This window comes from Phacochoerus africanus, chromosome 7, assembly GCF_016906955.1.
Source record: "Phacochoerus africanus isolate WHEZ1 chromosome 7, ROS_Pafr_v1, whole genome shotgun sequence".
Lineage (NCBI taxonomy): Eukaryota > Metazoa > Chordata > Mammalia > Artiodactyla > Suidae > Phacochoerus > Phacochoerus africanus.
Window position 1 is genome coordinate 75,267,398 of NC_062550.1, and position 17,038 is coordinate 75,284,435.

The 17,038-nt window shown below is 39.5% G+C and overlaps 1 protein-coding gene across 1 annotated transcript in view; it reads right to left on the reverse strand.

Annotated features, from left to right (window-relative positions):
* Nucleotides 1–17,038, reverse strand: part of SLC2A13 (solute carrier family 2 member 13) — a 381,185-nt gene that overhangs the window by 208,787 nt on the left and 155,360 nt on the right. Inside the window, exon 4 of the mRNA XM_047787968.1 lies at nt 3,377–3,485. Coding sequence (XP_047643924.1) covers nt 3,377–3,485 — 109 coding nt within the window. The remainder of the gene's footprint in view (nt 1–3,376; nt 3,486–17,038) is intronic.

A 17,038-nucleotide genomic window follows, 5' to 3' on the forward strand; every position in this document is an offset into this window, starting at 1 on the left:
TACGCCAGAGCCAGCAACGCGGGATCCGAGCCGCGTCTGCGACCTACACCACAGCTCACGGCAACGCCGGATCGTTAACCCACTGAGCAAGGGCAGGAACCGAACCCGCAACCTCATGGTTCCTAGTCGGATTCGTTAACCACTGCGCCACGACGGGAACTCCCTATGAGAATTTCTTAAGCAAGCTGTCCTCACATTAACCATCACCATCTTCATCTTACTACGACTCATCATCATCCTACCACTTTCCCTTTTATTTTGACACATGTATGAATATTTTATTAGTCTGTCAGATAGTGCAATAATGTAACAGGGATATATTAGGAAAACAGAATTTCATTTGCTCTGTTCTTTCTCTCTTGTGAGTAATGGATTCAGCTGCACATTTAAGTGATTGGAGTCATATTAGAAAATTGCATCTTCTAAAAGTTAGATGCAGTCTGAAATACGTAATCATTTTCAGAACTTACAAGCCCTTTGTCTGGAAGCATGGAGGAAGGCGGTATGGTATGGGTTAGGATATAAACATAAGTTATTGTACAAACAAATGATACTTCGATATGCTCACACCGCATGGTGATGAATGGTGGAGAATGAAAAAACTAAATATTCTAAGAACAAAATCTATTTCCTTAACTGAGATAGAATAGTATATAAATGAAGAAGTAGAAATAACAATCCTATGAAGGAGAAAAGAGAAAACTAGACATGGTAAGATTATACAATGCTATTGCAAGAATGATTTATCTTTCAATATTTTTCCATATGATCTTACTGTGAACTTTTCTTGGTAAGAAATAGAATTGAAAATATCTCATATTTAAGCTCCAACACAAACTTGGGGTGAAAGAAGGCTTTTATAGGGACATTTAAACTTCTACAGATTATTAAGTTTGGTTTGTGAATATAAAAGATCACTGCCTACTTCATTTCCCACTTAAAAGTGAAGCTAGAAAGAAAAAGACTAATGAAATATATATAATGAAATATTCATAAAAAAGAACTCTAAGGAATATTTTTAAAATAAGAAAAAATGTAATAGTTTCTACTAAAAAACAACAAAAAGTAAATGATTAGGCTGTAATTAAGAAATTATTTTAAACTAGAAGAAGCAAAAACTCTGATAGTATATACTGGATCTTAAGAATAATGTAAAAAGAATTGTGCACACATGAATATAAACTAGAGAAAGCAGAAGAAAACACATTATATGAGTCCCAGATTAGTCATTTTCCATCCAAATAATGAAAGTAAAACAGTCTGTTTTAAATAAATTGATTTACACTAAGTTTTATGGGCTTAAAATATAAATATCTGGAAGTATGTACTATGAACAACCAGCAGTTGCCTAGCATAGGTATAATGTCTCCTATGTGTCTAATCTTCTAACCTCCCCCTATTAATGACATATTAATTTCTTCAGGGAGTTGCTAGCTCTTCCGCATCAGGTAAACACAACCTAAATTTAACCATCATTTACCTTATTTTATTCTTCCTCCTTTCCAGGATTAATACTTAACTGCAAGCAAAAGTTTATTATCACATACCGTTTGTGATAACTAAAGAACATGAATGACTATCCTAAATCTTCAGGAGTATCAGGATCTTTACAGTCACTTGATCAAACTGTGAAAAGTCTGGGGATTTGGATAAATGAATACTTTACTAAAGGTAAAAAACCTTCATCAGCACATTTTACATGAGATATCACAAAAGGACCACAGGGCAGTCATTTAACTAGGAACACACTGGCCTCTGTCACCCATCAATTCAGCTGGCTCTGTTTGTGATCCTTGTCTTACAGGAACCCCACAAAGCACCCCAAGAGTTTACTTTCTAAGCTCTTAAACTTGTAAAATTTAAATACCTCGAAAAAGATTTTCAGAAACAGGACGTATTTTAAATTAGGTTGATAAACTAGGGAGGCGCATAGGGTTATTATTGCCCTGCACCATTTGAAAGCTTGGTGCCAACCTTATTACAACTCTGTACCACCACCTCACGGAGGACTGGATGCACCTCAGAAAAGTCACGGTGTGCGGCATCCAGAAACAAAAATGCTGGGCACTATCCCAACAGATGGGCCTTAATAGAGCTGATAAAGGTGAGCAAAGAAATGAAAGTAAATGTTCGGGGGAAGGAGGAGAGAACTAAATATTAAAAATATAGTCCAGGCAGTTGAAGTCTACCAAGGATTACCATTAAAGCCAAGGTCACAAAGGCTATTGCACACTGTTAAGGTGGGCTTTCTTAGCAAATTCTCAAGCTGATCTAGTGGGTCACTGGGCCTAGTCATTATTTTAACTAATTCACTCTTCTCAAATTATCACTAATTCATCAAAATCCAAGTAATTTTAAGGGAATTAATTTAATTAATTTATTTATTTAAGGGAAAATATCAAGAGTAAAAATACAATTGGTTTACTAAGTAAAATTTAATCTTACATAATTTGTATTTTTCTAATGAATAGTTTTAACTAACAGGTGGCAGGGGAAAGCTTCCTAACACTGAGGAGTTTTTCACCCAACAACGAGTTTGTCAGCAAATACGGTTTTTCTCTAACCCACATTCTGTCACTTAGGGCCTTAAAAGTCTCCTCTTGGAATAGTCCTACAAAGAGAGCCATTATCACAGCTGGAAATTCTGTATTACACTGTGAGTTGACTTAATGTGTTGATTCCTCCACCAGTCTGCACACTCTCCGAGGCCAAGGACCATGTCTACTTTATTCACTGCTATGCTTCTCATACAAAATAGACCATTAAAAATGGTTTAATAGTAAATGAATGAAACATGGTAGAACCGCCACTATTCACCCCGCTATTCACCCCACAGCACACATATAACTTTGGGGATTAGTCTGAAAACTAGAAAACAGGGAATTTCTGTGTCTTCCCCACTTCTCTGTCTCATCTCTGGTCTACTGTACTCTGGTTGTAAAAAAATATACTTCTATTAATGTTCTTATCACATTGCATTGCAACTGACTTCCCTAGAGGGAAATGAACTAGTTATTTGTGTGCCCATTAATCTCTAATCATGCCAGTTATTCCCTTTTGTTTTACTTTTAACATGAATCAAGACAGAGCTTATTAAAATGATACATTAAGTAGCTCAAAATATAAGGAAGCACTAGATGATATAAAAGAAAAATTATGTGAAATTAAATAAAGCCAGTAATTACAACACACAAAATAAGTCACTTCCTTCTAGTTACAATTTGATAGGATTTAAAAAATCATAAACTTAAGTATGTTCCAAAAAGAGAATCCTACATATTTAATAAAAACAAATCATCAAGAGTCCTAACTCTTTTTTCCATTTAAATAACTCCTTCACAATCTTTTCAGTAAAAAGCCAGAAAGAAATACATACATGATGGTGTTAATGCCTGAGAGCTGCTGGAACATTTGTAGGCCACAACCCACAATTAAAGCTCGGCGAGTTGGGGGGTAACTCAGCATTCTGCAGATCACAGGTCCAGCTTTTTTAAAAAAAAAAGAAAGAAAAAGAAGGACATGCCTATTATTTTTAGCTCCCACAGTAATTGTTCCCCTTAGGATAAATTTCCCCAAATGTATGTGAAATCAACATGACTGGGAATTTTAAAATAGAACATACACACTTTTAATAGAAACCTAGGCACAGTATATTTTTGAAAACAGGATGTATTTGCGTATAAACTGTAAGAGCAACAAGAAAGAATTCAAGTTAGAGCAATTTATGGACACTAGGAAGATCTACACAACTGTGAACTGTCAGAAATTATTCTTCCTTAAGTCCCTAGGAGCTATATCAACCATTCTTTGTTCCTCTGCTTTCTGGGCAATTCATACTACTTAAAATCCATTCAATGTGGAACTACTTACAAAGTCACTGGAAAAATTGTTTTAATTAACCAAAAAAATGGTATTCATTAAAAACAATTAAACAAGGAACAGAATTCCTCACAATTTATTTGACTAAAATAACAAAATTCATTCCAATCTATTTAACTAAAGTTAAGGAATCTGGAGGTGTTATCAGGCTTGGCTATGACTGCAGTGGCTATTATTAATAAAAATTACCCAAAAAAGGCAGTATGAGAAGAAAAAATTTAATGTCTTTCATGTACGTGTGCACACACACACCACACAAAGTATTTCTATATTTTAAATAGTTCCCTAAGTGACATTCGATGACCACTTCAAAATAAAATGAGCTTTGAAGATGGTGGGGATTCCTTGGTCTGAATGTCAGAACTCTAGATCAGCTCTGGAAAGCTGTAGATCTGAACCACTGAGGTCTTAAGTAAGGTGACCAACAACTGATGCCTAACCGAATTGGTGTGTGGGTCTAATTACAAAAAAGGTACCTTCTGTTCTCAGCGGTGCTTTTACACCTTCACGTTAGCCTTAAGAGGCATCAGACAGAGAGTAGACTCCCAGGGCCTATTGTATTCCTGCTGCAGAAGAACCTGGAATGACTGGCATGTTAATTGCTTCATTAGAGCCATTTTTGACTAGAGGCCAACTATCATTAGCAAACCCTAAGCCAGGTCAAATAAATTAAAATATGAGGAAATCTCACTATTTCAGAATCTTTTGCAAATCTAATATTCTAGTTTGCAGAAAAGGAATAGAAGGTGCTGTTGTCTCAGTCATAAGAAAAGAAAGTTAATACAGGATATCAAGAGAGGGCATTAATTAGAAGTGAACAGCACTGGAGCGAGGGTATCCATCTCTGCACAGGTGTGATTACAACCACACGAAGACCTGATTTACTACAGATGGTTCTGTCTTTAAATGGTCGACTAAACACAATCCACTTAAAAGCAGGCTGAGAGTATTATAGATGCCAAATTGTTTTAGAGTCAAGTAAAGCGATATTAAAACTAGTGTATCAGAAACGCTGTGTGAAATAAGCGGACTTTGCGAAATACTGAAATATCTGTATCAGTTCTCTGAAAGATGAACATACTCAACTACAAAGCTAGATATCTATAAATGAGCCACAAAATAAGTGTACACAGCATCATTTAACATCTACCTATTTCCATAAATCAAAAAATTCAAATAAAATAATTTACCTTATATACCATGGAAAATTTAAAAAACAACATCCTGATGACAAAATAAAACAAAAAACACCCAAACCCTTTTTTTTTTTTTTCAGCTTTTAGGAAACTCCACAGATGAGAAACGGCCTGTGGTAAGAAAGATGATAAAAGTATCATCTTTGGGTAGCTGCATCTACTTTCCCTATCACATTGTTCCATGATTGGACTCATTATGTAATACCGATGTTGGAGGGCAGAAAAATAAAGAGGAAATTATGACGAACTAGGATTAAAAGCTGACTTACCAAAATAATTGAGAAATAAACTATCACATAAATATCACATATTTACTTTCTAGTTTTTAAAAAATCTGGGCTTTGGATTTTCTTTTGGTTTGGAATTCCTGTTAAAAATAAGCAATGGTAGTTCCTTTATAAAACTGAAAATTTTTTTTTTGTCTTTTTTGCTATTTCTTTGGGCCGCTCCCGAGGCATATGGAGGTTCCCAGGCTAGGGGTCGAATCGGAGCTGTAGTCACCGGCCTACACCTCAGCCACAGCAACACGGGATCCGAGCCGCGTCTGCAACCTACACCACAGCTCACGGCAACGCCGGATCGTTAACCCACTGAGCAAGGGCAGGGACCGAACCCGCAACCTCATGGTTCCTAGTTGGATTCGTTAACCACTGCGCCACGACGGGAACTCCCAAAACTGAAATTTTTTAACAGATAAATTTTGGTCAAAGCAGCTGCACATCTGACTATGCATAAACAAAATTAATGCACTTCCTTTCATTAAAATCTTAAACCTATTTTTTTTTTTTTTTGCTTTTTGGGGCACATACACACATGTGGCATATAGAAGTTTCCACACTAGGAGTCGAATTGGAGCTGCAGCGGCCAGCCACAGCCACAGCAAAGCAGGATCCAAGCCACATCTGTGACCTACACCACAGCTCACGGCAATGCCGGATCCCCGAACCACTGAGCAAGGCCAGGGATTGAACCCGCATCCTCGTGGACACTGGTCAGATTCATTTGTGCTGCACCACAATGGGAATTCCAGACCTAGCTTTATTAGACAGTTAAACTGACTTAACGAATGCAAACCATTAATCTTTACAACATAGAAGCTACGAGGTAAAGAAACATTCAAATACATGAATCAGCTGAATGTAAGTGAAAATTTTAAGTATCATTATCTGCTCATTACATTTCTTTTGATTTTTGTGTATAAAAACAGTTCACACTTTATTTTTAACAGGACATTTGTGTCTTTGAAATACCAAAATTCCCACACAATAAAAACAATAAGCTCTAGACAACTAAAGTAGATTGGAAATGCAGGATTCCAAATATAACACATAATAAAACAATAGATGCAAAAGCCCCAAATGGGTTCATCTTTTCCTTTCATTCTAAACACCTCATGTTAAGGAACTTCCACAGCAGCTCTCCAGGTGTGGCAAAGGATCTACTGACAGTGGTGAAAAGGACAGTCTGACAAGTGCAGCCATTCCTATGGACAGGCTGTCTGTGAGCAAGTTGAGCCTACAGAAGTTTCTCCAGGTACTATTAAAAAGAAGACACTTTGTATAAAATTCCAGCTCTTGACTCTCAGCCAGGATGTAGTAACAATTATCAGATTTACCTCCAACATGAAACAAGTAAAAAGCCATGCAAAAATGCACGAAATAGGATTTCCCATAGTGGCTCAGCTGTAACGAACCCCACTAGTATCCACGAGGATGTGGGTTCGATCCCTGGCCTCCCTCAGTGGGTTAAGGATCCAGCATTGCCATGAGCTGTGGTGTAGGTCACAGACACAGCTCGTGGCTTGTGTTGCTGTGGCTGTGGTGTAGGCCAGCAGCTACAGCTCCGATTAGACCCGTAGCCTGGGAACCTCCATATGCCATGGGTGTGGCCCTAAAAAGATTAAAAAAAAAAAATGCACGAAACAGTAGTTCTCATGATAATGGAACACAGAAAAGTGGCCCCTTAGATTCATGAAGCTCATGAACTCTACAACTGCGCCAGCTCGTACCTAGAAAAAGTATCCAGGCCACAGCACAGAGAGGAGAAACCAAGAAGACCCTGGATGTCTCCTTGAGTTGAAAGGATGTAACTCAGGATCCAGGTGGCCAGCGTTCACAGGGCAGAATGCTAGAGCAGACAGAGATTCATGGAGAAAGGGCAGAGATTCATGGTCTGCAGGCTGCCCTGAATTTTCAGCTGAGTATTGATCAGGGGATGGGTGCGAGGAAACCACCCCGGGCAGGGGAAAGAGCCACAGGAAAGGACTAAGGAAATGAATCCCAGGAATTCACACAGGGTTGAAAGTGAAAAACCTAGAGCACAAGGGAGAATATTCAGAAGGGTTTTTACCACAGTGACAGTATAAATTCAATCCTATATTAAACATTGCTTGGGAACCATCTAAAACTAAAATAAAAACCCAAATGTTCCCAAGTAACTTAGCGGCATCCCAGAACTGAGTTCAACAGTAAGATAAAATTTCTAACGTCTGGCATACCATAAAAAAAACTACCAGACATGCAAAAAGGTGGGGAAGCACAACTGGCAATGACCAAGGGATTAATTCATCAAGAGGACAGAACAATCCTAAACGTCTCTGCACTTAATAAAAGCTTCAAAACATGGGAAACAGAAACTAATACAACTGCAAGGGAAAACAGAAAAACCCACGACTGTACTTGGATATTTCATTACTTCTTTCTGAGGAATTGATAGGATTTTGGAAAATAATCAGCAAAGATACAGAAGACATCAACAATACTATCAACAAACCTGACCCGACATTTAGACAACACTTTATAGACCAAATGTTCTTTCCAAGAGTAAATGCATGGTAAATATCTTAAAACGTTCACCAAAATAGATTATATTCTGAGCTGGAACCAATCTCATTTGCTTTAAAAGGAGAATGTTCTCAGATCATAATAAAATTAATCCATAAATCAGTAAACTGAAAGATACATGGAAAATTCTCCCCCAGATTAGAAACTGAATAACACATTTATATGTATCAAAGAAATAATGGGAACTCAAAGTATTTTTAACTGAAAGAATATAAAAATGTATCATGCTAAAATTCGTGGAATGGAGCTAAAGTAGAACAGAGGAAAATGTATAGTAATGATCTTGTATTCAGCCTTACAAACTAGAAAAGGGACAACGGAAATCCAAGATAAGCATGCGATAAAAAGAATAATAAAGATCAGAATGGAAATTCATGAACTAGATAAGGAGACAACTGAAGAAAAAAAAAAAATCAATGGAACCAAAATCTGGTCCTTTTGAAAATATCAGTAAAATTGATCAACTTTGAGCCAGACTGTGGAAGGCTGAATAATGGCCCCTAAAAAGATATGTATGTCCTAATCCCTGAAACTTGCTAGATGTCAAAAGAAGATTTTGTAGATGTGATTAAGCGAACAGTTTTTGAGATGGGAAGATGATCCTGGATTATTTGTGTTGGCCCGAAACGCAATCACTTGTATCTAAGAGGAAGACAAAGGGAGATTCAGGACAGAACGGGAGACAGCAATGTGACTGTGCAGACACTGAACTGATGCAACCACAAGCAAAGAGCGGCTGGTTGCCAATTTTTTTTTTTTTTTAAATCAAGGAATAGATTGTTCTCTAGAGCCTCTGGTGGGAGCAGGGCCCTGCTGATACCTTGATTTCAACCCAGTAAAACTTATTTGGAACTTGCGGCCGCCCAACTGTGAGCATAAATTATTTTCAGCTACCAAGTTTGTGGTAATTTGTTAGAGCAGCCACAGGAAAGATCAAGAAAAAAAGAGAAAGATGCAAAATTACCAATATCATGAATAAGAGAACTAAAATAAATACAGGTTCTACAGATATTAAAAGAATAGTAACGGAACATTATGGACAACCTTATGGTATTATATTCAACATCTTAGAAATGAGCAAATTCCCTCAAAGACAGAATCTTTCAAAGCTATCTCAAGAAACAGCTTGAACATCCAGCCTTACAAGCTATGAAAAATACTAAATTTGTAGTTAAAAACTTTCTGCCAAGTATAAGTGGTTTGACAGAAAGCAGACAAGTGATTGCGTGTGGAGAGAAGAGTTACAAAGGGGCACGAAGGAAAGTTTCTGACAGGCATGGATATGCTCATCATCCTGTGGTAATGATGGTTTCGCAGGGTATATGTGTGTCAAAACTTATCAAATTACAAACCCTCACTATGTGCCATTTCTCGTATGTAAATTTTACCTCAATAGAGCTGCTAAAAGAAAACCACACCTTCACAAATACTCTAAATATCAAGGAGAGGGAAAATGATGACAAGGAAGGTAAGGAGAAAATGCAGATGTTCAAAGACCACGACCTCCACTTAAATAAGGGCACAGGGGGTTACTAATTAGAAGCAATAATATTTGATTAAACTGGACTAATGAGGAGTTTCCATTGTGGCTCAGCAGCTTAAGAACCCAACTAGGGAGTTCCCGTCATGGCTCAGTGGTTAGCGAATCCGACTGGAAACCATGTGGTTGCGGGTTCGATCCCTGGTCTTGCTCCGTGGGTTAAGGAATCAGCATTGCCGTGAGCTGTGGTGTAGGTTGCAGACGCAGCTGGGATCCCGCATTGCTGTGGCTCTGGTGTAGGCCGGTGGCTACAGCTCCGATTAGACCCCTAGCCTGAGAACCTCCATATGCCGCTGGAGGGGCCCTAGAAATGGCAAAAAAACAAAACAAAACCAAAACAAAACCCAACTAGTATCCATAAAAATGCAGGTTCAATTCCTAGCCTTGCTCAGTGGGTTAAGGATCCAGCATTGCCACAAACTACAGTGTAGACTGTAGATGTGGCTTGGGTCTGCTGTGGCTGTGGCTATGGTGTCGGCCTCAGCTGCAGTTTGGAGTCAACCCTTGGCCTTGGAACTTCCATATGCTGCAGATGTGGCCCTTAAGAAAAAGAAAAAAGAAAGAAAGGAAAAAAATAAATAAATAAACTGGACTAATGAAGTCACCAGCGAGATGACCAAGTGAGAACTGCCATGGAGGCAGGATCCTTAGCCGTTCAAGGTTTTCCCAGCTCTTATTCTTCTCTTTCTGTTATTTTACATATTTATGTGTTTCATAATGTACAAAAAAAAAATGAAGGAAGAAAAAGTAGAACATCTGACTAATGTATTGCAAGATGCAAACTGTGATAGGCTTCCCCACTGCTGACAGACTTGGCAGACTAAATCTATGTTAAACTAAAGATGCCTCCGAGGAGTAAGCGGGGCCCTCAGTGGGAACAAGATAAGCAGTGCTCAGCTCCAAATATTACTCTCCCTGCTCCCCAATATGAGGCCCTATGATGAGGCTACAGTCAAGCACAGCAAGGACCCACCCCCACAGTCCTCGCCCAAAGACAGCCAGAGGAGGCCTTTCTCACACACTGCAATCCTTCAGGGAGAAACGAGGTGGGATCACCACAGTGATACCAAAAGCCCAATGACCATTATAAGATTTTTTCCCCTCCTGCTATCTAGCTATTAACCAGCACATGATTTGGGAAGTCACATTTAATTTTAATAATTTTATTAATCATCCAGTATCTCAGTCAGCTTGAGCTGCTATGATAAAATACCACAGACTGGATGGCTTAAACAACAGACATTTAATTTTCACAGTTCTAGAGGCTGATCAAGATGCTGGAAGATCCAGTTCCAGGTGAGGGCGCTCTTCCTGGCTTGTAGAGGGCCACCTTCTCACTGTGTGCTCACATGGCCTTTCCCCATGGCATGTGCGGAGGGAGGAGGAGAGGGAGGGAAGGGAGAGAGAGAGATCTTTCTTCTTCTTCATGAGAGAGGGCTCCAGTCTCATCATCTCATCTAAACTAATTATCTGCCAAAGGCCCCAGTCTCCAAATGTTGTTATATTGGGGGTTAGGACTTCGACATATGAGTTTTGGGGGAACACACATATTCAATCCATAACACTAAGAATTTAGGCATCTGTTCAAATCTCAATGAATTTTCTAGTATTTCAATAGCTCTTAATGCCTTAAGAACCATTTTTCATCATCATAAGAGTCCTGCAAAGTAAGGAAGAACAGGTGATATAAATGAGGAAAGAAGCACATAGAGATGAGGTAACTTTCCTAAGGTCACACTCTAGTAAGTGTGTAGAGGTAGGACTTGAGGTAGCTTCTTGTTCATGCCCTAAATGTCAAGAAATTTTATGTGCACACTTAAATGAGCTGATTTTTTTTAGCACAGGAAAATCAACAATTATGCAAAGTATGAGTAACAATACAAAAAACAAAAACACTTTCAAGCTGTAGGAATACATATGCGCATCTTGACATCAATCCCTCAATCTCTTTTTCTCTTTTTTATGGCCTCACTTGCCCCTATCCCTAGCCTTAATTCCAAAGTTATCTATTTCAAATCATTATTTTAATCTGCTTCATTCTCCATTGCTATATCCAAGGAGTTGATCATTGTTTACAAATAATTAGGAAAATAAGCCACCCCGATTTCAGAGCAAATTTCCTGTGTCTGAGGTCAGATCCTCCGTGTTGCCAGAGGAGCACCATTTGTCTCTAGCTGGTTCTCCTTTACCTTCTCAAAACATCCATTTCACATATTCCTCCTCCTTGGACCTTCACTGTTCTCTCCAGCCTCCGGAAGCAAGTGTTCTCTAGCCCACTTATCCCCAAAGCACCCACCTTGAGCCTACTCTGCTAGGTACAGAAATATGAAGGGACCCTGCCCTGGGGGAGCTCACAATATTAGGGTGGTGGGCGGTCATGCACAGAAACAAAACAAGCTCCAATGCAACAATTTAAGGGCTCTAACAGAGGTACATGTAAAGCATTATGAGAATGAGGGATGGGGGAACCCAGAAAGCTCAAGGATGTATAAAAGAGAAGTCATTTCACATTAAGTCAGGATAAAAAATGCGGCCTTTGGCTATTCATTCCCTCTTCCTACTTTCCACATGCAGTGAGTTGCCAAATTCTAATGAAAATTAATGTATATACACTTGACTTCTTTCCTCAGAATGCCAGAAAACAACTTCTCTTGCATCTGTGGCTTTTCTGCCTCCCCAGCTCTCTACTGCCCTGCTGGGCTTGCATCCGTATCCCTGGTGAGACTCCATGGCAGTGGACCGCACCTGCGTAGGCCACGGCTGGAATTCCAGCTCCACTGCTTAGCTACGGTGAGATTCAATGCACATTACTCTGCCTCACTAAGCCGCTATCTCTTCCTCAGTTAAGTGGACATAGTGTATAGTACGTGACATGAAAATTAAAGATAGTAAACTTTTTGGCATATACTATGCATGATGGCTAACGTGTGTGTCAACTTGACTGAGTCACAGGGTACCCAGATATTTGGTTAAACATTATTTCTGGATGTGTCTATAAGGATGTTTCTGGATAAAATTAACATTGGAATTGGTAGACTGAGTAAAGCAGATGGCCCTCCCCACTGGGGGTGGGCACCATCCATGAAGGCCTAGAATAGAACAAGAAGAAGAGGAAGGGAAAGTTCCTTCCTCAGCCTGCCTGTCTGAGCTGGGACACTGGTCTTCTCCTGCTCTAAGACTGGGCCTTGTACCATCAGCTCTCCTGGGTCTGCAGCTTGCAGAGGGCAGCTAAATCTGTCTTTTCAGCCTCCATACTTATATATATATATATATATATGTCAGAGTTCTCCAAAGAAACAGAACCAATAGCATATCTATATAAATGCTGACTACTATTCACACATGTTATGTATTCAATTACAAAGCCTTGTCTGTGTATGGTCTCCGCACCTCCAGTCTCTACTGGCTCAATCCAGCCTCTCCACATTGCTACCACCTTGTCTAATGAAGCAGACCACTGGTTACTTACTTCACTTACCTGCTCAAAACTTTTGATAACAGACCCAACAGGGTCTGTGTCATGAAAGGCACCTGCCCCAGCCTGCTTTTCAAGATTTATCTCACATGGTTTCTCTGCTTCACACACCTAATGCTTCGACAATCCGTGGGTAACCTGCTTTACACAAAAGAAGCCTCATATTTTTACGTCCCTGTCTTGTATACTGTTCCCATTCTATGAGGCTGTCCCTGCTCCCAAGAGAAGATATGCCATCATCTAAATCATCGTGTCAGTTGAGTACCTCTCTTGCGTTCTCACTGCTGGCTAATCTGTTGTGACGGTTATGTAGTTGATGCCTCTTTCATACTGGATTATGTGGGGTGAATGCTTTATCATTGTGCCTCCCACTGTACTTGGCTTAGGGTCACACAAACATAAGAGATTCAATAAATATTTATTTAATGAATACGAAGAAGATAAGAAGAAGGAAAGGGCAGAAGGGAGAAAGAAACACCAGAGCAAATACTGGTTACTGAGAACTCGAGAATGAAGCAATCTGAATGCACTACAAGTTGCTAAACAATGTTGTGATTAATTATAAACCACCACTAAGATCCTGAGCACACCCATGCTGTTTTCCTCTTCAGTATGCAGCAGATGATGTTTGTGATTATAAGCTGGTGCTTGGCACATGTTCTATTTGGAAGAATAGACTGCTGCTATTGATAAATTCAACCCCATGTGGTTCAATCATTCCTTCACAGTCTGGCATTTTTGCCAATACATTCTGAATCCCTTCAAAAGAAATCAAATTGCCAAGATGTTGTGGTGGGCTAGCTGTCCAAGCCTCCTCTGCAACCTATGCCACGGCCTGCAGCAACGCTGGATCCTTAACTCACCGAGCAAGGCCAGGGATCAAACCTGCATCCTCATGGATATTAGTCAGGTTCTTAACCCACTGAACCACAACAGGAACTCCCAGGGAAACCCGGATTCAAATCCAGCTCAACCATGTTGAAGCTATGTGTCCTTGAGCAGGTTCTTGACTTTTTCTGAGCCTCACAAGCCTCCATGAGAAAACAGCTACTTCACAGTTGTGATCTGGTAACTAAAGGTGGTAATACATGTGAAGTATATTGCACCAAAACTCAAATAATGATGCTATGATTTCATCCATAAGCTCTGCAGTTGAGTACAATTTAAAGTTTTAAATAAAAAACTGTCAATAAATTGCATGGGTTTTCCTGCTATGTAAACAGAGATTTCATTTTTAAGATTCCATGAAATAATTCAAACAGCTTTATTAACATAAAAAATAAATTCTATACTTTTAATTTCTTTTTTTTTTTTATAATTAACAGAACACCCCTACATAGAACAGTGATAAACACAAGGTGATAAATCAATAAGAACCATACCATAGGCTCCTATAATGGTAGTTCTATTAAATTCAGTGTTATATACTGTCAAACTATTTGCTTGGTACTCACGGGGGTATGTAAATTTTATATGTACATTTGAACAATAGTCTATTAACATGATCCTTTTTCGTTTTCGTTTTTGTTTTTTTAGGGCCGCACCTGTGGCATATGGAGGTTCCCAGGCTAGGGGTCGAAATGGAGCCATAGCTGTTGGCCTACACCACAGCCACAGCAACGCAGGATCAGAGCAGCATCTGTGACATACACCGCAGCTCACAGCAATGCCCGATCCTTAACCCCCTGAGCGAGGCCAGGGAGTGAATCCGCAACCTCATGGTTCCTAGTTGGATTCATTTCCGCTGTGCCATGATGGATCTCCAACATGATCCTTTTTTAGATTCAAGTATTCAACAAATAAGTACTATTGAGAATAAAGACGAAAACCTAACCACGATCCCCACATTTTATACTGTTCTTTCTTGCTATATTTGGCTTTACATGTGATAGTTGCCACGAATAAAGATACAAAAAAGAGAAAAAGACCAGGCCGATGGAGTTCTCTTTTGATGCTGCGGGATAAAGAGCCAGAGCTATCACTGCACTGGCTTGAGTCGCTGCTGTGGCATGGGTTTGGCCCTGGTCTGGGAACTTCCACATGCCATGGGTATGGCCAAAAAAAAAAAAAAAAATTTTTTTTCAGGCCAAATTAAAGGGCTCATGATCTTACAATAGGCCAGAATATCTAAAATCATGATTGTTCCACCCCATTTTAGAAGCATGATTGCTGCAAACATATGTATGTGGTACCTTGAAATATAACTTAAAGAGACTGTGTTTTCTGTCAGCATGATTCTCAGAAAATTATATTTATTCCAAAAATACCCAGGAACTTAGAAAATATATACCTTGTAGCCTTATAGATTTGTTTTTTTTATATATATATATCAAAGTTCCTGGGTATTCCTGTCCCAACTGTCTTTTCCCACTCTTCAATTACCTCTTTTGCAAAAAAAAAAAAAAAAAAGATAATTAAAAAGGAAAAATAATTATCTTCTACCTATTAAAACACGTGCTAATTATTAAATATAGAAAAAGAATCAATACTTTTTGAGGTGTGGCTAAGATAGCAGAGCAAAAAACCTCAAGCTCACCTCCTCCCATGGGCACACCAAAATTACAACTATTTACAGAACAGCTATTGATGAGAAAGACTGGTTGACTAGCAGAAGAGATACTCTAGAGCTAAAGATACGTAGAAATATATAAAGATGTGTAAGCTAAAGATAAAAGATAGGTAAGAGAGGCAGAGATGTGGAATAAACAAGTCTCAGACCCCTGGGTGAACGGCCCACAAATGAGAGCATAATTTCAATTGCGAATGTTCTCTCTCAGGAGTGAAGGGTCTGAGCACCAAAATGGGCTTCCAGTTAGGGGCTCCTACACCAGAATAATGAGTCCCGACAATGGGCAGGCACTAGTCCCAGGAGGAGGCCTCAGCCACTAATAGGTCAGCACAAGCCGTAGAATCCACTAGGGCCTAACTTCACCCACCAGTGGGTGAACATGAGCCCCAGGGCCACCAGAGACCTGTAGTCTACTGTGTCAGTACCCAGCTCACAAACCAATAGGCAAAGCACCAGCTCAGGGAAATCCTGGGCCTTGGCTCCACTCATCAGTGGGCCAACATAACCCTCAGGACACCCCAGCCCATGCAGCCAGCTACAGGTGCTAGCACCACCCATCAGGAGGCTGACACTAGATCAGGGACCCCTGGCCCCACAACCACCCATGTCAGATACCAGGACTTCTCACCAGGGGGTCTGCACTAGACCTATCTCCACTCACCAGCAGCAACCAGCCTACACCTAAGGAAGAGTGTAGCAACTAACAGACCAGCGGCCAGCCACACTTACCAGAACAACCACATCAGTAAACTCATAAGACAGAATGACCCATGCAGACCACACTGGGGGCACCCCTGGAGCATATAGCTCTAGTGACCAGAGTGGAGTAGGCTGCTAGGACACCTACGATGTCTCTTACAAAAGGTCACTTCTCCAAGTTTGGGAAATGTAATGAACTTATCAAATACATAGAAATAAAAACTGGAAATTAGGCAAAATGAGGTGACAGAGAAATATGTTCCAATGAAGGGACAAAAATAAAACCTCATAAGAAGAATTAAGTGAAACAAAAATAAGCAATCTAACCAATAAAGAGTTTAAGGTCATGATCATAAAGATGATCCAAGAACTCAGGGGAAGTTTGGATGAATAGAGTAAGAGGTTAGAAGTGTTTAACAAAGCTAGAAAATACAAAGAACAAAACACAGACGAAGAATATAATAACAAATAAAAAATACACTAGAGGGAATCAATAGCAGATTAGATGATACAGAGGAACAGATCAGTGAGCTGGGAGACAGACTACTAGAATCACTGAATCTGAACAGAAAAAAGATAAAAGAATAAAGAAAATGAGGACATGTAAGAGACCTCAGGGACAACTTTAAGCATGCAAACATTCACATTATAGGGGTTTCAGGAGAAGAGAGAGAGAGAAAGGGGCAAAAAAACCCATGTGAAGATACAACAGCTGAAAACTTCCCTATCCAGGTCCAAGAAGCACATACAGTCCCAAACAGGATCAATCCAAGGAGGATCATACCAAGATACATTGTAATAAAGGGCAAAACTAAAGATAAAGAGAGAATATTAAAA